The sequence below is a fragment of the Tenrec ecaudatus genome, chromosome 8, assembly GCF_050624435.1.
Source record: "Tenrec ecaudatus isolate mTenEca1 chromosome 8, mTenEca1.hap1, whole genome shotgun sequence".
NCBI lineage: Eukaryota > Metazoa > Chordata > Mammalia > Afrosoricida > Tenrecidae > Tenrec > Tenrec ecaudatus.
Genome location: NC_134537.1, coordinates 25,457,187 through 25,479,219, shown reverse-complemented (window position 1 = coordinate 25,479,219; position 22,033 = coordinate 25,457,187). Strand labels below are relative to the sequence as shown.

The window sequence follows — 22,033 nt, the reverse complement described above, 5'->3', positions numbered from 1 at the left end:
GTGATAAAAACAGACTATGAAATAGATTCCACCTGTAAAAGTAATAATAAATTCACAGAGAATGGAAGAAGCAAAACTGTGTTATTTCCTGCAGACAGTTTTCGCTGCTCTCTTTCTCTGCATGGCTACATTCATCTGCCCCACTCCAAGATAAAGAACAAGAGAAACAAAATTATACCTTTCACCACTGGCCACCACTGGGTTTTCTGCTCAACCCAACCCTTGGGATGGGACTTTCTCAGCCATTAATTTCTGCTACATGATCTTGCCTCCACAGCCTGCGGAACTGTCCAGGACAGGCTGAATCAGGGGTTCTCTCTCTCCACGGAAGGGAGGGAATCAGCCCCCCCTGGGTGACTCATCTTGCTCTGTGTATACACCCAGCAGCCTGGGATGGCGGGGTGGGGCGTGCTCAGCCCCAGTGCTGGGGAACAATGGAGACTCACACAGACAGAGGTGACAGGGAGGGCAAGCACACAGCTTCAGCCTTCACTGCGGCTCCACTGAGCCACGTTTCCTCCAACACCTGCCTCTTTTTTTTTCTCTTCTTAAGCTGGCAACCTCATTTCCGTTATAGGTGATTAGACCTTGATACATTAAAGTTAAACAGATTGGAACAATCCACCAACAAACGCATGGCTTTCAAAAACAAGAACACATGACAAAATAATAATTTAGAAATGATCCAGGGTTCATGAGGGAGGAGGGCGGGGACGGAGGGGAAATATGAGGAGCTGATACCAGGGGCCCAAGTAAAAGCAAATGTTTTGAGAGTGATGATGGCAACAAATGTACAGATGTGCTTGACATGATGGATGGATGGATGTATGGATTACATAAGACTTGCACGAGCCCCCAATACAATGATTTTTAAAAACACCAAACAAATCTTGAACAGAGATTCAAAGCCCAGATCCTGGTTCTCACCCTGCAGCAGTCATAACGACAGCAGGCAGCCCTGAGAGGAATCTCTAAGTCATACGCGGCATCTCTGCTGATACAACTCAACTCTGCCCTTGCCCGTGTAGCTTAAAGCCTTTTGGACAACACGAAAGATCATCGGTATGACTGTTTCAATAAAAACGTATTTACGAAACAGAATAGATAAAACAAAAAAGAAAAGCAAATTGAAATGATAAAGATATTTTCATTTGCCAGAGTGGTAATGATATAGGAGAATGATATGATGTGTTGGCAAATGAGTGAAAAGAGATACTTTCATATGGGGATGGGGGAGTATACATCGGAAAGTAATGTCAAAATCTCTCTCCGGAATGAAAAATACCCATATTCTCCCAAACTCAAAACTCACTGCCATCAAGTCAATCTCAACTCACAGCGACCCTATAGGACAGGGTAAGGCGGCCCCTGTGGGTTTCCGAGACTTGAACTCTTAACCTGAGAAGAAGGCCTCATCTTCCTCCTGAGGAGCAGCTGGTGGTTTTAAACCGCTGACCTTAGGGTTAGCCATCCAATACATAACCCACACTGCCACAGGGCTCCTCTACCAATTCTGTGGCTCAGCAATAGACACAAGAACATCCACTGATCAGTTTTCAATGGGAAAAACTAGAAACAATCTAAATAACCATCATTAGGAGATGGATTATATACATGAATTATCCCATAATTGGGATATTATTATACCCACCCCAAAAAACTCCCACTGCGATGAAGTCAATCACAACTCACAGCAAACCTACACAGGGTTTCTGAGACTACACATCTTTCTAGGGACAGTCTTAGGATATACAGCTCTGAAAATAAGAGACTGAGCTGGACATTTTCCTTCATCCTTAATAAAAAATGCAAGAAGGAGAAAGGTCCATATGTGGTGATCTATAAGACCCTCCACGATATTTTTATGTGATAAAAACACGGTGCAGAACCGAGTGTAGCACCCTACATGTGTTGAGGAAATGTAGTGAGGTGGATGTGTACACACCACACACAAGCTATGCTCATGTGCAAAGAGAAGCTCTAGCTAAACTCTTTTTTTTTTTTAATTGGAGGTAAACTTAGAAGGGTATCGCTGTTACCAATTTTAAAAATAGTTTGGAGAGGGCTACTCTTTGCATATGCAAACAGCTTGTGTTGTGTGTTTAATAGATAAAATCCAAGGTCAGGTAGAGAAAGGCTTGCACTCTACGCTGTATGTGTACAAGAGTGAGCTCTGGTAACAATGAAGTAATAGGTATAAAACTTATACCACCTTGTGATACAGTAGAAACTCATTCTTAAAGGCACTGGCCTGGAGCCAGGATTCAGAAGACTGGCTTCTAACCCTGACTCTAAGCTACTCGCTGAGTGCCTGCAAAGCCAGTACGTACACTTTACGGTGCCTCAGTTTACGTCTGTGAAACAAAAAGATTTAAAAAATAATCTTTTTATCATTTTATTAGGGGCTCATAGAACTCATTACAGTCCATGCATACATCAATTGTGAAAAGCACATTTGTACATTCATTGCCCTCATCATTCTCAAAACATTTGCTCTCCACCTAAGCCCCTGGCATCAGCTCCTCATTTTCCCCTCCCCCCGCTCCCTCCTCCCTCATGAACCCTTGATAATTTATAAATTATTATTATTTTGTCATATCTTGCCCTGTCTGATGTCTCCCTTCACCCACTTTTCTGTTGTCTGTCTCCCAGGGAGGAGGTTACATGTAGATCCTTGTAATCAGTTCCCCTAAAAAATAATCTTAAAACATTTTTTTCTCAAGAAAACTGGTTTCTAATAGAAACGTCAATCTTGCTTTCATGTCCTCATTATGACAATCAGGTTCTTACATTTAATATATAGAAACTGACTGGACAAGTGGAAACTATTAGAAAAGACAAAGTACTTAGTTAACTGACGATTCTAACTCAAAAGAATGGGATTACTGTCTAATTTATTGCTCAGAGTGTGATAAAGAACATAGATTCCCACCCCCCATAGACATGAACAATTTAGAAGACACTGGATCCAGTTTCATGCTACCCATGTTTCCACTTGGAGGCTCACTGTGTTGCCTCTCCAATCCTACCAAAAAGGAAAATTAGCACCTGTCAGGGGCAGTGACTCTTCTCAGAGGCTCAGGATCGTGGTGATAATCTACCAGGTGTAAAGCAAAGCCAGTTACCACGCAATCAAGAGCGTTAAAAGTTTAGCATTCGGTTGGCATGGGATATGTGGAAATCAGGATTTGGGGCATAAAGAAAAGGAAATTAGGTGTGTTTGTGGTCAGAATCAGACTGGTAAACACCAGAGTCAGGGACAGTTCGGAGCACAAGGGACAAACGGGGCAGTGCTGGGGCAGCACAGCAGGGCTCTCCTCCAGAAGAAAAGGGGTTGACACTCAGTGCTTGGCGAGGAGCACCACGCTTGGTACTCAGCATCTTAAACCCAGTTAAAGTCGGTTACCTTACAATTCTCTACAGTTCTAAACTATTCCTGACTCAGAAACATCTATATACGTTACTATGAACTCCCTAACCCCCCAAATGTTTTCTACACTAATATTAAACTTTCCTTTTTAGAAACTGGTCTCCGAAATGTATGAGGGAACCTGGGGGGCTGGCTGAGGGGAGGAGGAAAGAGAGGAAATGATGGAGTGTAAGATGTCAGAATAAATAAAGAAGGATAAAGGGTGTTTAGTAAATGCCTCTCTTTGATCTTTTTTTTTTGCTTTTTCATATATAATGTTTATTATTTTTATATTTATACTTTTTAAAAACATGTTATTAGGGGCTCATACAACTCTTATCACACTCCATGCATATACATACATCAATTGTATAAAGCACATCTGTACATTCTTTGCCCTAATCATTTTCTTTTCTTTTTTTTTTCTTTGATCATTTTTGCACTCTTTTTAAATGTTGATATTCAAAGGGTAGCAAAGCAAGAGTCAGTCTGCACACTGGGAGAGAAGTTAACTCCAGGCAGCACCTCTAGGGCCTGAATCCAGACTCTGCTACTTATTCAACTATGTGACCTTAGACAGGTTCCTTCTCTGAGCCCTGGTTTGCTTGTCTGCCAAGGGCACTTCTGAACAGCAAATGAGCTAATATAGGTATGCAAAAACACACAGAGCAGTTCTTGGTACATTTATGCGTTTGCCATTATACTGGAATGATAATGGGGAAGATAGTGGCTGTATATGACAAAGCACAGGTTCTTAAATTACAATAAATACAAATACGCTTTGAAAGAAAAAATGGGGCATATAGTTCATGGCTGAAGAATTAGGCTTCAAATAAATCACTTAAGCCACTCTTATGCCACTCAAACCACATTTCCGATTCTGTAAAAATGAAGCATAAATTCAAAATGAATTCTTATTTTTCCCCAGGAAATCAGCAACAATTTTATTCAACAGTTTTGCATCAAGTATTAGGTTATGTGCTTATTCATGCAGTACTGCTAATCCTTACAGGAACCCCACAAGGCAAATGGCCTTCTGCATATTTTACAGCGAAGGAACCTGTAACATAACAGTTTCTTGCCCAACATCAGGACATTAACCGGTTGTGTGGAGGCAGACTAGTCCAGGGCTGCTTGTTCTGAAGCCGGGGCTCTCGCACATCACAACGCTTGTATGCACTGTCTGTCTGTCTGTCTGTCTAGCTATCTTTATTTATTTTCCTTCTGAACCACAAGGGCATTCATTAACTGTTAACTGTGGCAGGTTTGCTGTACTCCTCCCAACAATCCCGAGATAAATACCATTCAAACCGTGGACAGGTGAAAAGTGAAACATTAAATCCCTTGTAGATCATACTGACAACTAAGCAGAGACGATCATAAACTCAGTCTGTTTGCTGGTTTCAACTATTGCTTCTTGGAGAAAAGCTACCTCTATGGGCTACCAACACAGATGACTATGACTCCTGACAGGAGTTGAACCCCTGGATTAAAGTTCTGAAAGGCAATTGCAACCCATGTCACCACACTTTCCAGTAAAGTCTTGTAAATATCCACAACCCGCTGCACCACAGCCATTGCTGGAGCAAGGAATGCTCTAGACATGTGGATCTTGGAATGGGATTCTACAAAACATCTGCTGATTATCTTTGCCCAGAAATGAAGAGTCAGACACCACAATTTTGTGTGCCCTCGGCATGACACAGCTCTGGCCACAATCTAGGCATCAAGCGAGCATGAACAAAGGGCTGCCAGTCTGCTCTGCCCGACTGATATAAGAGCACCGCCACCAATCAGGTGTCTCTGCCCATAGTCAGGGGTTGCATGTGTTGTTTATTAACAATACTATTATATATGCATATGGAAATTAACTAATAATTATTCAAAAATTAACCACTGCTCTTAAAAACTTTATACCTTCTGTGATTCATCTCAACGGGTTTTCTGTATGCACTCAAAGTTCACAACTAGCAGAATCGATTATCAATACTTTGATGCCCTATTTATGACTCTGCCATACACTGTCCCTTGTTCCCTTCTCTCTGCATACATGCACAACCCATGATTTCTCTCTCTCTCTCTCACACTCACACACACACACACACACATACACAACTTCAATTTGTAGAGAGGGAGAAAACACATGTATAATGTGTGCTTGGGTCTTCTCTGAGACAGATCTAGTGTGGGTTGAACTCTGGAGAATACTTTAACCAGGAAACAGTCACTAATAGGAGGCACTAATAACCTAGCTGTGCTGTGGAAAGCTCAGACTGTCAGCACACTAATTAAGAGTTAACCGTTGGGTCACTAATGGTGTATCATGATGTGATACATGGTCGATACCACTCAGGAAGAATTCCAGTCAAAGGTATTTTAACCTGTCCCCATTAAGCTCAAGTTTTCAGAACCAATTTCCAGTTCCAGGAAACCAGTAATTCCTACTTCAGTAATAAGAAAGCAACCACATTAATCCAGAGGGTGGCCTGTTCTTCCTGACAACTTGTCTACCAACAAGCCAGAATCAGGAAAAAGAAACGGTGTTAGAACAAAAGCAAAAAGGAAAACAACCAGATGCAGAGTGTGGTCTTGGATTGAATCTGTGTTCACGGAAATGGCTTGGAAATGATAGGGAAAACTTGAATATAGGTTGGATATTAACTACTATTAAGGAATTATGACTCACTAACTTTCAGTGTGATGAAGCTATTTTAAAGGCACATGTTAAAATACATAGATATGAATTTAAAGATAGTGGCTTGAAGGAATAAAAGAGGAACTCTGAACTGGAGAAACACACTTGACAACAGTCAGTAGCACACATGGTCAATTAAACCATGAGAAGAGAGATGATCTAAAGCACCGTACAAGACCAAGATAAGCACTGCAGTGCTGATCAATATTTCAAAGACTAGATAGAAGAGGACGAACCAGCAGCAGCTGGGGAGAAGGGCAGGACCCCTAGGAGCACGGAACTGCAGAAGCCAGGGCAGAGCGTAGTTTCAAGAGGGACAGAGCAAATCCTGACAGCCCCAAGGAGATCCAACCGGATAAAGGCAGAAGAGAGGCTCAGAAGTGACAAACAGGAGGTCAGTGATGACGTGACTGGAGCAGAAGTCACAGGAGTGACCTGCCCTTGAGGAAGTGGAGACATCATTCCTCTTTCAAAGAAGCTTGCAATTTCTCAGAAAGACGAGAACCTGCACAATTAACACACACTGTTCAGACAAAAGACAGTCCTAGGGGTCCATGCTAACATGCAGTACCAGGTCAGCGAGGACACGTGCAAAGGGCACAAAGTCGTGGCAGAGGCGCAGCATCAAGGACTGCTCTGAACCCTTCTTGTGGAATGCCTACATTAAAAAGCTGCCGCTCTAGTTTCCAATAACCAGCAATCTCAATCTCAGTATCGTTTGGTTTTCCTTCCTACTTGCTGCTAAAGCAGCGGTTCTCAACTGTGGGTCGTGACCCATTTGGGGGTTGAATGACCCTTTCACAGGGGTCATGGGATTCATAACAATAGCAAAATGACAGGAAGCAGCAATGAAAATAGTGTTGTGGTTGGGGGGGGTCACCACATGAACAGTGTGAGGGCCGCGGCAGTCGGGACATTGAGCAGCGCTGTGCTAGAGAGAAGCGATGCTGCCATCTGATGTACATCTGATGTGCTTCACTGTAGGAGGCAGGCTTGTCCTCTTAGAGATGGAGAGCAAACCAAATTTTATCAATCAAATAAATAACACAATCAGGAAATTTATTTAGTTAAAGGAGCGACAGGGGACTCTTGGATGCAGTCTAATTTCATGGACACATTTTCATTAAAAATAAAAAAACCAAGAATAAATCACATACCTGGATTTCACAACATGCATTGCTTGACCCCTACTCTGATCCTAGGAGATTAAAGGGAGGGTATTACTAGTCCCACTTGACCCTGGACTGTTTTATCTTTGTTTTAAGGGGACTCTAGAAGAATGAGTGGTTTAGTGTTTTTGCGTGTTTTTTCCTTTCCTGTTCTTTCTTGGAGGGAAAAGCGTTTTGAAAGAGCGAATAATCACACAGTCCAACAGTGGTTCAACTTTCTTAACTAACACTCAAGGAGCCTGGTGGCACAGCAGGTTAAGCATTAGGCCACAAATTTCAGGGTTCAAACCCACCAAGAGGGAAAGAAGTGTATCCAGTCCTGAGGTGATCTGGTCTCGAGTTACCCCACGGCGCAGTTTACTCTGTCCCACACGGTCCCAGGAACCAGAGTTGACTGTATGGTGGGGTTGGGGAGGGGGGGTCTGTTTTCTTGTAGATCACACACTCAGAAACCTCGCCTCTCACATTCTCACACTCAGCCCAAATGCCCTCACAGCTAATTAAAAATTAAGAGGTTTTAACAGATCATCAGTATATTTATCGAATAAAATGATCTGTTTGCTGTCCTTAGTTAACAGAGTAAAAAAAAACCATGGGGGGGCCTTGTACCCCACTCTCTTCCCGAGAAATAAAGTTCTTCTGTTAAACAAAACAAAACAACAATAACAACAACAATAAAAGCCATGGTGGCGGAGTGGTTTCCAGTTCATCGGAGGATCAGAAGACTGCCCTATAGCATTTCCACAGCTGTCAATCTTTCTATTTTTATGATAAAACAATTACTTTTAACTAAGTCAGCTGGTCTTGGGGGGAAAATGTGCTCCATCCCTAATATAAAAGATTATATTAATTTTATAATCATAGGTACCCAATAATATCCCTAATTTATAAGAAGCTCAGAGTGTCAGTTACCGGGAGTTTTCTTAGAACAATGCACTGTATAAAATCCAGCAACAAAACCACTGCCACACAGTCGATTCTGACTCATAGCAACTGGCTTTCCCGAGACTGTAGGTAAATCCCTATGGGAGGAGAAAGCGCCAACTTTCTCCCTTAGTGACTGGTATGATTAATAGCCCAATGCTCAGTGACCCCAGCGTTCTCATGTAAGTAATAATGTCAAAACCCAAAACCATCTCACTGCCATCAATCCCAGCTCACAGTGACCCTGCAGGGCCCTTGTGGGTTTCTGAGACTGTAACCCTTGATGGGAGCGGAAAGCCTCCTCTTTCTTCCGAGGAGCAGCTGGTGGCTTTGAACTGCTGGCCTGGTGGTTAACAGCCTGTCAAGTGACCACTACACCACGAGGGCTCCCATAAATAGTCATCGCTAATGATTACTGAGTAGCTGGCCTGGTGGTTAACAGCCTGTCAAGTGACCACTACACCACGAGGGCTCCCATAAATAGTCATCGCTAATGATTACTGAGTACCATAGTTACGTGCCGTGCATTATGCTGACTTTGTAGAGGTTCTTGATTGTATTTAATAATCTCAAAGGCAAATCTGTGAAGTGGGCACCATTTCTATTTACAACCGTTCTCATTTTACATGCGGAGACCAATGAAATCATGGGATAGCCAAACTAATATACTTTAAAAGCCCTCTCACAGTAGACGGAATTTTAATCACATTCCCACATGGTGGTATTCAAAATCATAATTAGCTAAAAAGCATGCTTATGTCATGGTAAATTTATGGGAAAAGTGGAACTATATGATATGGAAAAATAACACTGCAGTTAGCTCTGTTAGAAAAACACTAAGACTCTTCATTGTATTCCCCCAAAAGCCCTTTCTTCTTCTTCATATTGACATTTTTTCTTCCATTATTAGTATATGGAGATTATTTTAGTTAAAAATCAATAGATGTCTCATGAAGAAATCCACTGTAGAAGGTATCAAATACAGCACATTTACTGCAATTGAGTTCCTACCCCTAAACATAAATTTTCTACATTCCTATGACATTGTAATTTTTATAATTGGAATGAAAGACTTAAAAATTGAGATGGACCTAACAGTTAACTATGGCAATTGAAAAAAGATTGGCGGCCTGGGTTTTACACCTGAGAATTAACCGAATCGGCCATAATTCATTTGCTTCACTTTTGCATTTCCTGTTCGCTGCTTTAGGTAAAGGCCCACCTGAGAAGGTGCTCAACTGCGGATGCAGCTCAAGGAAGCCCACCAAAGTCTTTAAGCACACACCATGTCCAAAAGACCCTGTGGACCGAAAAGCTGATCGTCCCACAACTCTAAAAGTTAGTGGAACTATCTTGAGACACCCATCGTTGTCGCCACTCTGCAGACCCCTCTGGTCGTGCAGAACAACAACAAACATTGCTAATGTGGAATGAATCTAGTCTTCACTGGAAAACAGTCCCATGACTTACCCTACCCCAAACAATTTTTCAGTTCTAGAAAGCCTCATGTAAGCTACATGAGTAAATGACTGTATTTAGCTTACGCTCAGGAAGTTCAAAACGATTGCAACGGAGACTGGGTGTTGCCACTGAATTGCAGCGAATTAGTTAAGTAGGCTCCTCACCTGCGTGGCCTGGTCCTTGGGGACATCATCTCATTCCCGAGTATGTGATAGCGTCGTGCTTCATGCAACAACTGGTAACACTCAGGAGAATTCTGGATCAACTGGTCCACCTCAACTGTTTGAACAAAGTAGTTGGGGTGCAGCAGGGGGAGTCTCACGTGTGTCAGGAGTTCCTGCAGCAGGGGTCTTCTCAGATCGACGGCGCGGTACACCCAACGCATGACGGCCTCGAACACCATCTCTTCCTTCCCGATCACAAGTTCATCGCTGCAGATGTAGTCGATCAGTTCGTCTTTGCCCAGCTCGAGGAACTCTTCATGCTGGGACACGTCTTCAAAAGTCTGCAGTGCGAAAGTCTTGCACTTGGTGAAGAGCGTTTTCAGGGAATGGGTGTCCGCGAACCGCTGGATTCCTAGGCAATTACAGGGGTCAAGCTGCTCCTCCAAGAACTTGGCACATGCATCGCGGAGCACGCTAATCTGAAAGAGGCTCGATGTTTCGAAGAGGTATTGCACGTTCTCCGTGGTAATCTTCACCTTCCCCGTATAAACATACTGCAGGAAACACTCCATCGCTTCGGCTAAAATACCGTTGATCTCCACCAACATCTCTCGGCTCTCCCTGTGGTCGTTACAGAACATGGCTCTGAAGTAGCTGCTACAGGCCGAGAGCACGGCTCGGTGACAAGGGAATTCCTGTCCTTCAACGCAAATGATGACGTCTGTGAACAGGCGGCTATCTCGGAATTCATTGAATATCTGAAGTATGTTTTCAGCATGGGATGATCCTGAAGAGAAGTCAAAAAACTCATGGCCTGTCAGAGATTTTGGGTCCATTTCAAAAACTTTACGCTTCGTTGCTGGGGAGTCACGCACCCCAAGATCCTCTCTGTTTAGTCTGCGTCCCAATATTAGTACCATTGTTACATCAGTTGACTAAATAATTGTTGAGAAATGACTGGCGGGGATCGTCTTTATGTTGCTACAAAGTGAAAATAAAAGGAAACATTTCAGTATGTAAAAAAGAAAAACCAGGATTCAAATGAAATGATTTCATTTTGATATAAATACTTCAACAAAAATTACATAACACCTGCACCTGATGTAGTGTGAGGGGCTTTAGGAAGTCCGTGGGAAACATGGAATTGAAAGACAATGGGGTTCTTGTCCACTGGCTTTTCAGAGCCCAATCCTGTCTTGAGCACTGTACGTGATTTTAATAAAAACTGTAAATAATTTATATATATGATTGTGACATTAAGGATACCTTGCAGTAGGCCCCCCAGCTGAAAGACTACTATCTGCTTTGTAACTCGTCCATCAGCCTCCTTTCCCCCACATACACAGCCAGCTATCATGTTACTGACTGCGGTTCCTAACAGTGTAGGAATACGGGGTGAAGAAGGGTGTAGGACTCAGAATTTGACTACACAACTTAAATGATAATTATGTAAATACAGCGTTGCCCCAGGGAGGCGGTTCCCTATCACTGTCACTAGTCTTTATTTATTATTATTATTTTTACTAGCCTTTAAATATATGTACATTGTTCGGCCATCAAATTCCTTTCTAGCAGTTGGTTCTAAAGAATAATCAGAAATATGCAAAGATTTATCTACAGACCTGTCTGATGCACCATTAACAGGAAATACTTAAAACAACTTAAATGTTCTATAATAAAAGATGAAACCACAGAACATCTTCAGGATAGAACAGTCTATATAAAATTTATTTTTATTTTTCAGTCTGTATAAAATTATGTAGACTATTGAATGGTGTGGGGAAGTACTAAACAGATATTAAGTTAAAAAGGCAGATAAAAACATGCTAAGAAAATTTAAAATTTTATCTAGGAGAGAAAAACAAGGAAATACGAGAGTTGTGACATTTTTATTCCCTTGTTTTTCTCTATTCTCCTTAAAATTTCCTCTATTAATATCTAGTGTTTAGATTTTTAAATGTATGGTAGCTGTGTCCTGATTCCCTTCAGTAATAAGAACACTCCTAAACTTACCTAACAATTGACTATAAATAAATAACAGATTGAGCACATAGCTATTCATCAATTCTCCCTTTGATTTTAAGGGGTTTGCAGCGCAGGGAATTATTGATATGGCTCTTCTAGCCATAGTCTTTGTTACTCCCACCAAACCACCTTTGACAATGAGTCTAGATAAGAGAAGGTGGAGGAAAACACGGATAAGATTCAGTTGTGAGTTACTGTGGACAGGATTAATTATGAATACCATCCGCTAGGTATAAAATGAGACATCTGAGAAGCAGGAAGTGGAGAATACCAACTGAGAGAAAGCCCAGGAGTGGGGAGTGTCCTTTGGACCCTGAGGGCCAATGTCTTGAGCCTTCTTAATTGAGGCAGCTGTGATACCAGGGGAGTGGAGCACGTAAAGCTGAATTACTTCAGGCAGGAGGCAGGCTTGTGGAGTGGACTACCTGCCAGCACTTAATTTGGGGTGCCATGTTTGCTGACTCAAGGAGCTAGAGCACATTCAGGTGGTAACTTATGGTGGAGTGTCATGCCCTCTGGGCATTTATTGGCAGCTCTAAAGAGGTCAAAGCAGAAGCTAATAGGTCATGTGGCTGAGAGGCCAAAGGCCAGAGAGGCTTGCCAGCAGGGCACAGATGCCCAGAGGCTGCCCTGTCTAAATAATGGCATTCTGAATATGTAGACCCAGGTAACTTCTGTAATAAGCCCTGCAGTGTAACTCTCCGCTAACCCACACCCTCAGAATCTTACAACTCCTTCCAAAGGTCTCCACCTCTTTCTGACATATTTCAACAGACATTCAGGCGAGTTCATGAATAGGGCCTGGCAGCTAAAAGAAAGCCTAGGAAGTGCAGAAGCCAACAGGATCAGCACTATTGGGTAACTGAAATGATTCTGACACTGTCCTTTGAGAGCTTTCAAGGTAACAATTGTTCGGAGCTTCTCTGATTGGCTTCAGTCACCTCTGCTTAAAGAAAGGAAGATGGCTTAAGTTCTCTTAAAAACAAGGTTTAGTTTGTAAATGGAAATACCTTTTAAGCATTTGCTTGATCAAAGCCCCCAGTCAAAATATTTTTGTTTAATTTCCACACCTAAAATAAATGGAGAACAACATATATATCAGACACTAATTGGTTCATGTACCATTTAGTACCATTTTGAGTACATTCTAGTTTTGATGAGCTCACTTGTGCACACTATAACTGAATAACATTTCCTGATAGCAAGTGAATAATTGTGTTATATACAAACCAGCTTTTAAAAAAATACTTTTATTGAGGGCTCTTACATCTCTTATCACAATCCATACATTCCTCCAGTGTGTCAAGCACATTTGAATATATGCCGCCACCATCATTTTCAAAGTATTCTCTTCCCACTTGAGCCTGATACCAACTCCCCATTTCTACCACCTCTCTGCCCACCCACCCTCCCTCATGAACCCTTGATAAGTTATAGATTATTTTTTCCGTATCTTCCATCACCTCTATCGCCCCTCACCCAGTTTTCCTTTGAGGTGGTTCTAGGTTGATCCTTGTGATAGATTTCCCCCTTTCTCCCCCCACCCTCCCCTAATCCTCCTAGTATCTCTACTCTCCTTGTTGGCCCTGAGGGGTTTATCTATCCTGGATTCCCTGGTCTAATCTGATTTATAAGGTAGAATTGAGGTCATGATAGTGGGGTGAAGGAAGCACCAGAGAACTAGAGGGAAGTTGTGTGTTTCATTGGCGCTATACTGCACCCTGACTGGCTCATCTCTTCCCTGTGACCCCTCTGTGAGGGGATGTCCAATTGTCTACAGATGGGCATTGGGTCTCCACTCCATGCCCCGCTCCCACCCCATTCACCTTGGTCATGGTTTTATTCTGGGTCTTAGATGCCTGATATCTGATCCCATCGGCACCTCATGAGCACACAGGCTGGTGTGCTTCTTCCATGTGGGCTTTGTTGCTTCTGAGCTAGATGGCCGCTTGTTTACCTTCAAGCCTTTAAAACCCCAGATACTATATCTTTTGATAGCCGGGCACCATCAGCTTTCTTCACCACATTTGCCTATCCACCCATTTGTCTTCAGGGAGCAACATGATCCCTGAAGACAAACCAGCTTCTTATTGATAAACTCTCTTGGCAAATTTATCTTGCAGTAAATAAATGATTGTGGGGAGAGGTCAAACGCTTACAGACATCCTCCCCAGGGTAGTCACCAGACTACAGGGTAGGCCTCTAGGGCAGTTAGTCAACCAGACTATATGGCAGGCCTCACTCCCTGCTACTGGGGACAATAAACTATTCCTCCTTGAGGCCTGAGACCAAGCGTTCACACCCTACTGATAATGGTTCCTATGGAGATCTAGGGAATAGGTCAAAGTTAGGCCGCCATCCTGAACCTAGGATCCCTCCCCTTCCTATTGCGTGTATGTCCCTAGACCACCCCCCTCTCATTACTGTAAAACCTATAGGACAGCCCCTTCCAGTGACGTATGTCCTCACCTGTAATTAGGGGGCTTGCATGTCCCCAGAGAAGATAAAAGGAGCCGGGGCTACCATTAAACTCTCTCTCTCCCCTCCACGTGGACCATCAGCGGGGCAGAGGTGAGCATGCTACCATGAATTGTGTCTGACTCCCATTTATTTCAATATTTCTATCTCTCAAGCTCTCTGTAACTTTACTATGATCTTTACTTATTATCGCTGTACAATTGCGCCTACCGGACCCGTAATGATGTGTTAGGGGCTGGCTTCCCCTGAAAAAAGATGAGCAAAAAAAAATTATAGTGCAGCAAGCTAGTGGTGGCAGTGGGACAAGAACATAAATATCTGTTGGTAATTTACCATTGCCTATTTCATGAATGTCTAGTAAATGGGGTTTCATCATGTTTGGGACCATAAATAATTCTAAGAGTTGATCTATCAAAACTGACAAAAGTAAAGTTTCATCACAATGTATTATGTAATGGTGGAACCAATTTGAAGAAGTCTCTAGCATTTGGGGGTGCTTAGAAAATAAATTTCATTAATTCATTCTCAGTTATATAGATTACCTTTCTAGAATCTCCACATTAGCAAATAAATCTTTATAAACATAGATGCTTATTTCTTCTGCTTTGTTGAACTTTATAGGCACAATGCCTGCAGAAACCAAGTAATTAGGCACAGTTACTTTTTAACTTTATAGTGGAAAGTAAGATGAGGAATGCTTCAGAGAAAAAACCAGCTAGGTAAGAAATAGCAATCATATTTAAACACAAGTGTCTAGCCCGGATGTCTCTAAGTAGAACTTGTAAATTCTTAACCAGTTTAGGCATATTTGAAGTTAGCGCTCCCTAACACTAAATATAAACTACTGAGTTCTCTACATATATAATCAGACACACATGTCCATAAGGAGACCAACTGTGAAGTGAACATCATCTTTCATGTTTCCTTACTTTGAGGTCAGTCTAACCTGTGGACTCTTGGTGCCGAATAATTTTACTAAGTCTAATTAAGAGATTGTTAATCTTGGTTTGTTTTTTTCTTCCCCAACAGACAAGAGGTCCCTGAGCCAATGAAGGGACTCAAGTCAGTTCAATAAGCATTTATGGAACTCCTACACTGTGCCTTTTCCTGGGTAGCACAAAAGGGTTAACGTGTGTGCTTGGCTGCTATTCCAAGGGTCCGAGGTTTTTCTACCACCTGGAGGGAGTTGGAAGAAAGTTCTGGGGACCTGCTCCTGAAACAATCAGCCGCTGACAGATTGGGGGCACCCTTCGGTGACACACATGGGTTAGACAGAGTCGGAACAGATGGCAACAGTTTGGTCTTGTTTTTTATTCTCTGCCTGCCACCAGGGTCACGGATATTCGATTCTGATGCACTTTTAGACTCTAGCTAAGAATTGATACTAAAATTCATTCAAATTTTCAGCACCTTTTTTTTTTCTCTCCCCCAGTAATAAAAACTTCAGGGCAAACCAAAGTAGATTCTCATGATGATATGGTTAAACAGGAGTGGAACAGCTCAACTCACTCTCATTGAGTCAATTGTGACTCAGAGTTAACGTTATAGGACAAGGTAGAACTGCCCCCTGGGGTGCCAGAGACTGCAAAACTCTTTACCGGAATAGAAAACCTTATCTTTCTCCCTCGGAACAGCAGGTACTTTTGAACTGCTGACCTTGCGGTGCGTAGCCCAACACGGAACATTACGCCACCAAGGGTCTGTCTCGTAAGGAGAGGAAGGTCAAGGCAATTCACTTGGGCATTTTCTGCAAGGCTTGTAAAGTAATACTTGCAACCCAATAGACATGAGGACAAAGAATGAGAGACGGGGCACAGAGACCGAAGGAGAAGTCCAAGCACTGAACTAGAGCATAACTGTTGTTGCTTTTTCTACTGCAGAGACCCAATACAACATCGAGAGAGGACTATCAGCTGTAGAGACAGTAGGGCGCAATGAGAGGATTCTAAACGTTAAAGACCAAAAAGCAAAGGAAACGAAAAACATCCTGATTAGCAAGCTTTCTACAAGCAAGTCGGGAACTGCTATGTGATATGCTCTGCATGGAGGGTTTCTCAAAGTTAACCATGAGTGGAGACCACACCACACAGCATACAAGAGAGGTATGTCACTCTGGCTGAAGTCATCACCCAATGGCTACAATCTTTCACATTTGACAAATCTTAAGTACGAGGGGCCCTGGAAGGCACTGTGAGTTAGGTACTCTGCTGCTAACTTCAAGATCAGTGGTTCGAACCCAAAAGCTGTATACGGAGGGAAAATTAAGGCTGGCTGCTCCCTTAAAGATTTACCTTCTCAAGCACGCTACTCTGCCCCATAGGGTTGCTATGCGTTGGAATTGACTCCCCAAGGTAGTGGGTTTGTGTTTTTGAGAAAGACTAAGGGAAAATGTTTCTTAAAAAGGGACCAAGCCTTCTTCAAGGCTTCTGAAAGTGATTTCTGCTAAGCACCCACGCCACCTCAAAAGTACATAAAGATTCCTTACGTGAAGGACTTTTACACAGGGAGAAGGCATCTGGAACTTTGGGTCTCTGGGCCTGGGCCTGATTGGAGAGCTAATAATCTCGATGGCTTCTCTGTGTACGGCAGCACCTTAAGGGGATGCGCTTTACCTCCGTGGTGACATGATTTTTTTACAGAAATAGCATTGAGAAACCATCAAGTACAGCCTGATCCCTTTTCAGACATACTTTTTGTAGTTGTTGGTATGCGTCAGATGTGGAGAAATTGCAGCTGCCGGGTGATGAGTTTAGGCAGAGTGACAAAGTCTACGATGAAAAAACTAGTTTGGCTTTTAAGAGAAAGGTGTTTTCAAATGTTAACAGTTAAGTGGCAGATCTACAGTTTGTTACAAAATCCTATCACACAAAATGTCATTTGTATACTTGTGGGGATGTTTTATTATTTTTTCATTATAAAATCCCTAAATTATTTATTGAAAAGGGGTGTCTCACATTTCTAGGTAAAACGCTACAAAAATAGCTGAAGCCACTTGCTTGATAAGTATTTTTCACAAGCTTGGCCTTTTTGAGGAAATGGCAGAAAAAAAACAAGGAAGTTAAAAAGTTCACTGAAAAAGCATTAAGGTCTTAACAACTTGGACAAAAGCCAGAGTTTAAATTAAGGCTGGTTTGTCAATCTTAACTCAGAATCTCATTTCTTTTCTTCCTGTTTAAAACTAAGTCTCGGGCTTTGTTAAAAAAGCAGGTCTTTATTCAGTGAGTTTTATTTTTAGAAAGGTTAATGGCTTGCATTTATTTCTTATCATTTAGACACCCAAATGCCCTCAACGCACATGTGGTGAGGCAGCTTGTGATCACTGGAGCTGCTCCCTCTGAGCTAAACCATCTCAAGGTGGTATGGCCAGCTCCACTTGGATTTAACACATTCTGAAAATAAATACCCGCTTTCTCCAAGGGAGACCAATCTTCCTGGCACAAATACGTATTAAGTCTTGGGTGAATTCCTACATGTTTACAGAAACCAAAAAGCTCAACTCAAGTTCCCTATGGATAGATTACCTAGAGATTAGGAAAATCTTGTCTTCCACACATTATGGTTAAAATGATTGGCCTGGCAGATTAGTTACCTAACATACAATGGTAACACATCGCAGTTGCATTTCTCTGAAATTCCAAATTATCAATAATTTTTGCCTTATCACACACAAGTTTGAGCCAAAATGCCCTAAATAAGGAAAATAATTCATTTAAATCAGGCATATAATCATCTTTAACTTTCAGGGAGGGGGGCGCTTCACACCGTCTTCAAAAGCCGCATTCTAATATTAAGTCTTCACACGAGTGGATTTAACAGTCCGTAGCTGCAAATAGTTGGAAGGCGTGATTTTTCAAAAAAACGATCACTGCCGAAGGGCTATTTGTGAGAACCCCGGAATGTGGCAATGCAATCCCAGAGCTTGTTTTCCCGAAGCGCATGGACACATCGGCATTGCTTCCCCCACATTCCGGGAGAAAACGAGACACCCGTTCAAGACGGCTCATTATCTGGTCCCTGGGCGGCCCGGCGCCGTCCTCCCGAGTGCCCAGAGCGGCCTGCAGGCCCGGGCAGGAGCCGCGGCGGCCAGCCAGATGCCCACGGCCGGCCGCTCCGCTCCGCTCGGGCAGCGCCAGCTCCGGCCCGCGGCCTCCGGGTCTGGAGCGCGAGGCGCGCGCCCCCCCACTCCCCCATTCCCTCCCACTCTCCCCCCCCCACCCCTCCCCCGCCCCGGGTCCCCTCAGGCCGCAGCTGCTTCCGAGTCGGGAGCGCGCACTCCAGCGCGTCCTCCAGCTCACCTTCATGGGGGCGGGGAAATGACTGACAGGGGCAGAGCCGCCTAGCGACACGACATCTGCCAATAGAAACGCGAGGCTCGCCCATCGCCCCGCCCACCCGCCGCCCCCGCCGCCCAATCCCGGCCGCGTTAACATTCTTCCCCTCCGCTCTCCGGACCCGTAGGCGGGAGCTTTGGGAACCTCACTAAGAAACCGAGGCCCGGAGTGGCAGGGAGGTGGGGCGGTCGGGCGGGACCCCGCCGCCTCTTCCTTCGCCCGCTTCCCCCACCCCCCGCGCCGGCCCCGGCTCCCCGGGGGCCGCGGCTCCAGGGCCGGGTTCCCGGCGCGCGCGCTGTCTCGAAGGACGGTAAACAAAGGCTGGCGCGGGGCGGGAGTAACGGTCAGGTGACAGTGCCGACAGCATTTCGCAAACGGCTCCATAGGGCTTCTCTGGCCCGCAGCCCCGGGAATCCACCTGGCCCGGGTCAGTCCTCCCCCACGGGGTCAGCGGTTGACCCCACCAAACGGAAGGCTCACTGGAGCCCTGTGCTTTCAGTGCTTCCTGGGGGGGCGGGAAAAGATGAACGAGGAGAGCGGTGGGAGCGCGATCGCAGCCCATCTGCAACCTGCACGACCCGAGGGTGGACCCAGACTCCACCGGCCCCGAGGCAGCGGCATGGGGGGTACGGGGGCCTTGCCCGGACAGCCCCAGTCCCTGCGGCCCTCGCCCCCCCAAAGCTGCGTTACAGAGCCTCGGCGCCGAAATGCTAGTGCCAGGAGTCCAGGTGCCCTTCCTGCAGGACAATCGCGACCGGGCGGCGGCTGGAGACCTTAAGTGAGCCCCAGAGCCCCCCGGACCCAGGCCCGGGTCCCGCAGCGGCAGCTGCAAGCTGTCCTCAGAAGCCCGGTTTTGCAACGACAGGCCGGCCCCCGCTGTCCTCCCTCCCGCGGAGCACACGTCCACCGTGCTCCCGACCTCGGCGCCTCTCCTCCCCCGGGGTCCCCAGCTCGAGCTGATTTTTTTTTTTGCCTTTGGGACAGTCCCGGAGCTGTCATCCCCGGGTACCTCTGGGTGAAGCCTCGAAGCGCCTCGTGGCAGTGGCCCTCGCAGTCCCTCAGCGGCCGGCGGTGCAGCGTAGCTTCCAGCGCCGGCGTCTCCTCCGGCCACCAGTGTCTGCCGCAGCTCACAACAAAGGAAACACGTGACCGCCCCGGCCAAAACAGTACACGTCACCGAGCCCTGGCCAATCCTAGTGAGCCCCTGCCCCGGAGCACCCTGGGACTTGTAGTTCCCATCCTAGGGGAGCCGCCGGGACCACCTGGGCTTCCCAGCTGCACAGTGGGTGTGAGCTGTGAGCTTGGAAGGAGCCGCCATCCAAGACGCAGTTCCTCTTTGCTTAGGAAAAGACCCCAGTGGTGCCGTGGTTAAGCCATCAGCTGGACCCCACCAGCCACTTTTGTGGGGGGAAAAAATGTGGAGCTGGCTCCCATGAAGATTACAGTCTTGGGAGAGTCGGAAGGACTCAACAGCAGTGGGTGTTTTTTGTTTTGTTTGTTTGGTTGTCTGCCCCCCAGAGGGCCCAGGGTTGGTGCTTTAGGTAGAGTGGGGATGAGGAAATGCCTCCTGTGGCGATAGGAGCCTGCGGAGAAACTTGAGTCGTGTGTTTATTGCATTCTAAGCCCCAGCCAAGTCCCAAGGCAAAAAGCACATTAGTAAGAATGCACAGAACCTTACAGAGGTCTTACGAGTTTGAAGGAGGTTTACAGATCTTTTTGAATTACCCTTTGATATACAGTGGGGAAGACAGGGAGAGAGAGAGTTGGCGAGGGTCGAGGGTGGGAGTAGGGGCGGGGCCATGGGGAGCCTTAGGAAAGGTTTTTCGAAAGGACTCAAACTCTGGTCATCAGGCAGTACTGGGAGATGCCTATCTTAGTAGAGTCCATCTATTAATTTCAATTGTAGCAACCTAGGTAACCTTTTAATGTACTTTATTTTCTCCCACAGATATTTATTTCATGTACATACATTTGGGAATACAATGGCTTCATAAATTCCCTTGATCTCAAATATGTTCTCTGCATTATGTATTTTTTGCAGCATAGTACTAATTGTTCAAATTATGCCCTTCACATTAAACTAACTCTGTTCTCTTTTAGTATTAAAAGATCATTTTATTGGGGGTTCCAACAGCTCTGATAACAATCCAAACATCAATTGTATCAAGCATATTTGTACATATATTGCTAGCATTATATTCTAAACATTTATTATATAGAGCCCTTAGTGTCAGCTCCTCTTTTTCCCTCCTTCCCACCTCCACCCTTCTAACCCCTTGATAAATTATAACATTATTATTTTCATATCTTACACCGACTGATGTCTCCCTTTCTCCATGGTTTCTGTTGCTCATCATCATCTGTTGACATATGTGTGTGTGTGTAGTTGTGTCAGTCATTGCGATCGGTACCCTCTTCTTCCCCTAACCTCCTAGTATCACTCACTACTCCCATTCCTGTTCCTGGATTCCATGTGTGGTGAGCTCTTATCTCTTATCTGTACCTGTGCACATGCTTTTGTGTAGCCCATAATGAGAAGTCATGATAGTGGGGGGTGAGGAAGCCTCAAGGAACCAGAAGAATATTGTATTTCATCGGTGCTAAACTTCACCCTGTTTGACTCATCCCTTCCTTGTGCCCTTTCTGTGAGAGGAGGTCTCATTTTCTATAGATGGGTTTTGCGTTTCTGCTCCAACCCCCCTCAGTCTCACCTTTAAATTTTAAATGTACATGCATATAGGACAAAACTGTAAGCTCCTATTTTCAAAAGCAGACAAGATTCTCCCAAAGAAAAGTATTAAAAATGTTATTACATTGCTGTAAGTATCATGGTAATTAATAATATAAATCAAACTCAATGTCCTGGTGTCGATTCCACATGGAGTCAAGCTACAAGCCAGAGTAGAGCTGCTCTGTCGTGTTTCTGAAGCAGGATCTTCACAGAAGCCGACTGCCTCACCTTTCCCCCGCAAGCAGCTAGCTGCCCTTTTGCTTAGCAGTTACATGCTTAACCCACAGCACCACCAGGGGTCCTTATGAATTGGCCCTATATAGTGGGGAAATTAACCTTGGGTACATGTCATGATGAATGGAGAAAAGGTTGACGTTGTCAAGGATTTTGTCTTGCTTGGATCCACAGTCAGTGCTCATGGAAGCAGCAGGCAAGAGGTCAAAAGACATACTGCATTAGGTGAGTGCTGCAGAAGCCTCTTGTGTTTTGATAAGGACTGAGGTGCACCTGACCCAAGCCGTGGTGTTTTCAGTTGCCTCGTGTGCATGTGAATGTTGGACACTGGATAAAGATGGAAGAGGTACCGCATTCAAGTTGTGGTGCCGGAGAATTGCAGAAAGTATCAGGGAGTGCTAAAAGGACAAAC

The 22,033-nt window shown here is 44.5% G+C and overlaps 1 protein-coding gene and 1 non-coding gene across 3 annotated transcripts in view; both read right to left on the bottom strand.

Annotated features, from left to right (window-relative positions):
* Window positions 1–19,797, bottom strand: part of KLHL24 (kelch like family member 24) — a 41,662-nt gene extending 21,865 nt beyond the window's left edge. The window contains exons 1-3 of one of the 2 annotated variants that reach the window (XM_075556109.1): window positions 19,666–19,797; window positions 12,858–12,917; window positions 9,823–10,803 (exon numbers count right to left, since the gene is read on the bottom strand). In XM_075556109.1, coding sequence (XP_075412224.1) covers window positions 9,823–10,742 — 920 coding nt within the window. In that variant the 5' untranslated portion in view covers window positions 10,743–10,803; window positions 12,858–12,917; window positions 19,666–19,797. The remainder of the gene's footprint in view (window positions 1–9,822; window positions 10,804–12,857; window positions 12,918–19,665) is intronic. The other variant, XM_075556110.1, reaches the window with a different exon arrangement.
* LOC142455903 (small nucleolar RNA SNORA48) lies at window positions 5,092–5,231 on the bottom strand. Its single transcript, XR_012786013.1, has one exon. It is a non-coding gene; the product is annotated as a small nucleolar RNA SNORA48 (small nucleolar RNA).
* Window positions 19,798–22,033: the final 2,236 nt, after the last annotated feature.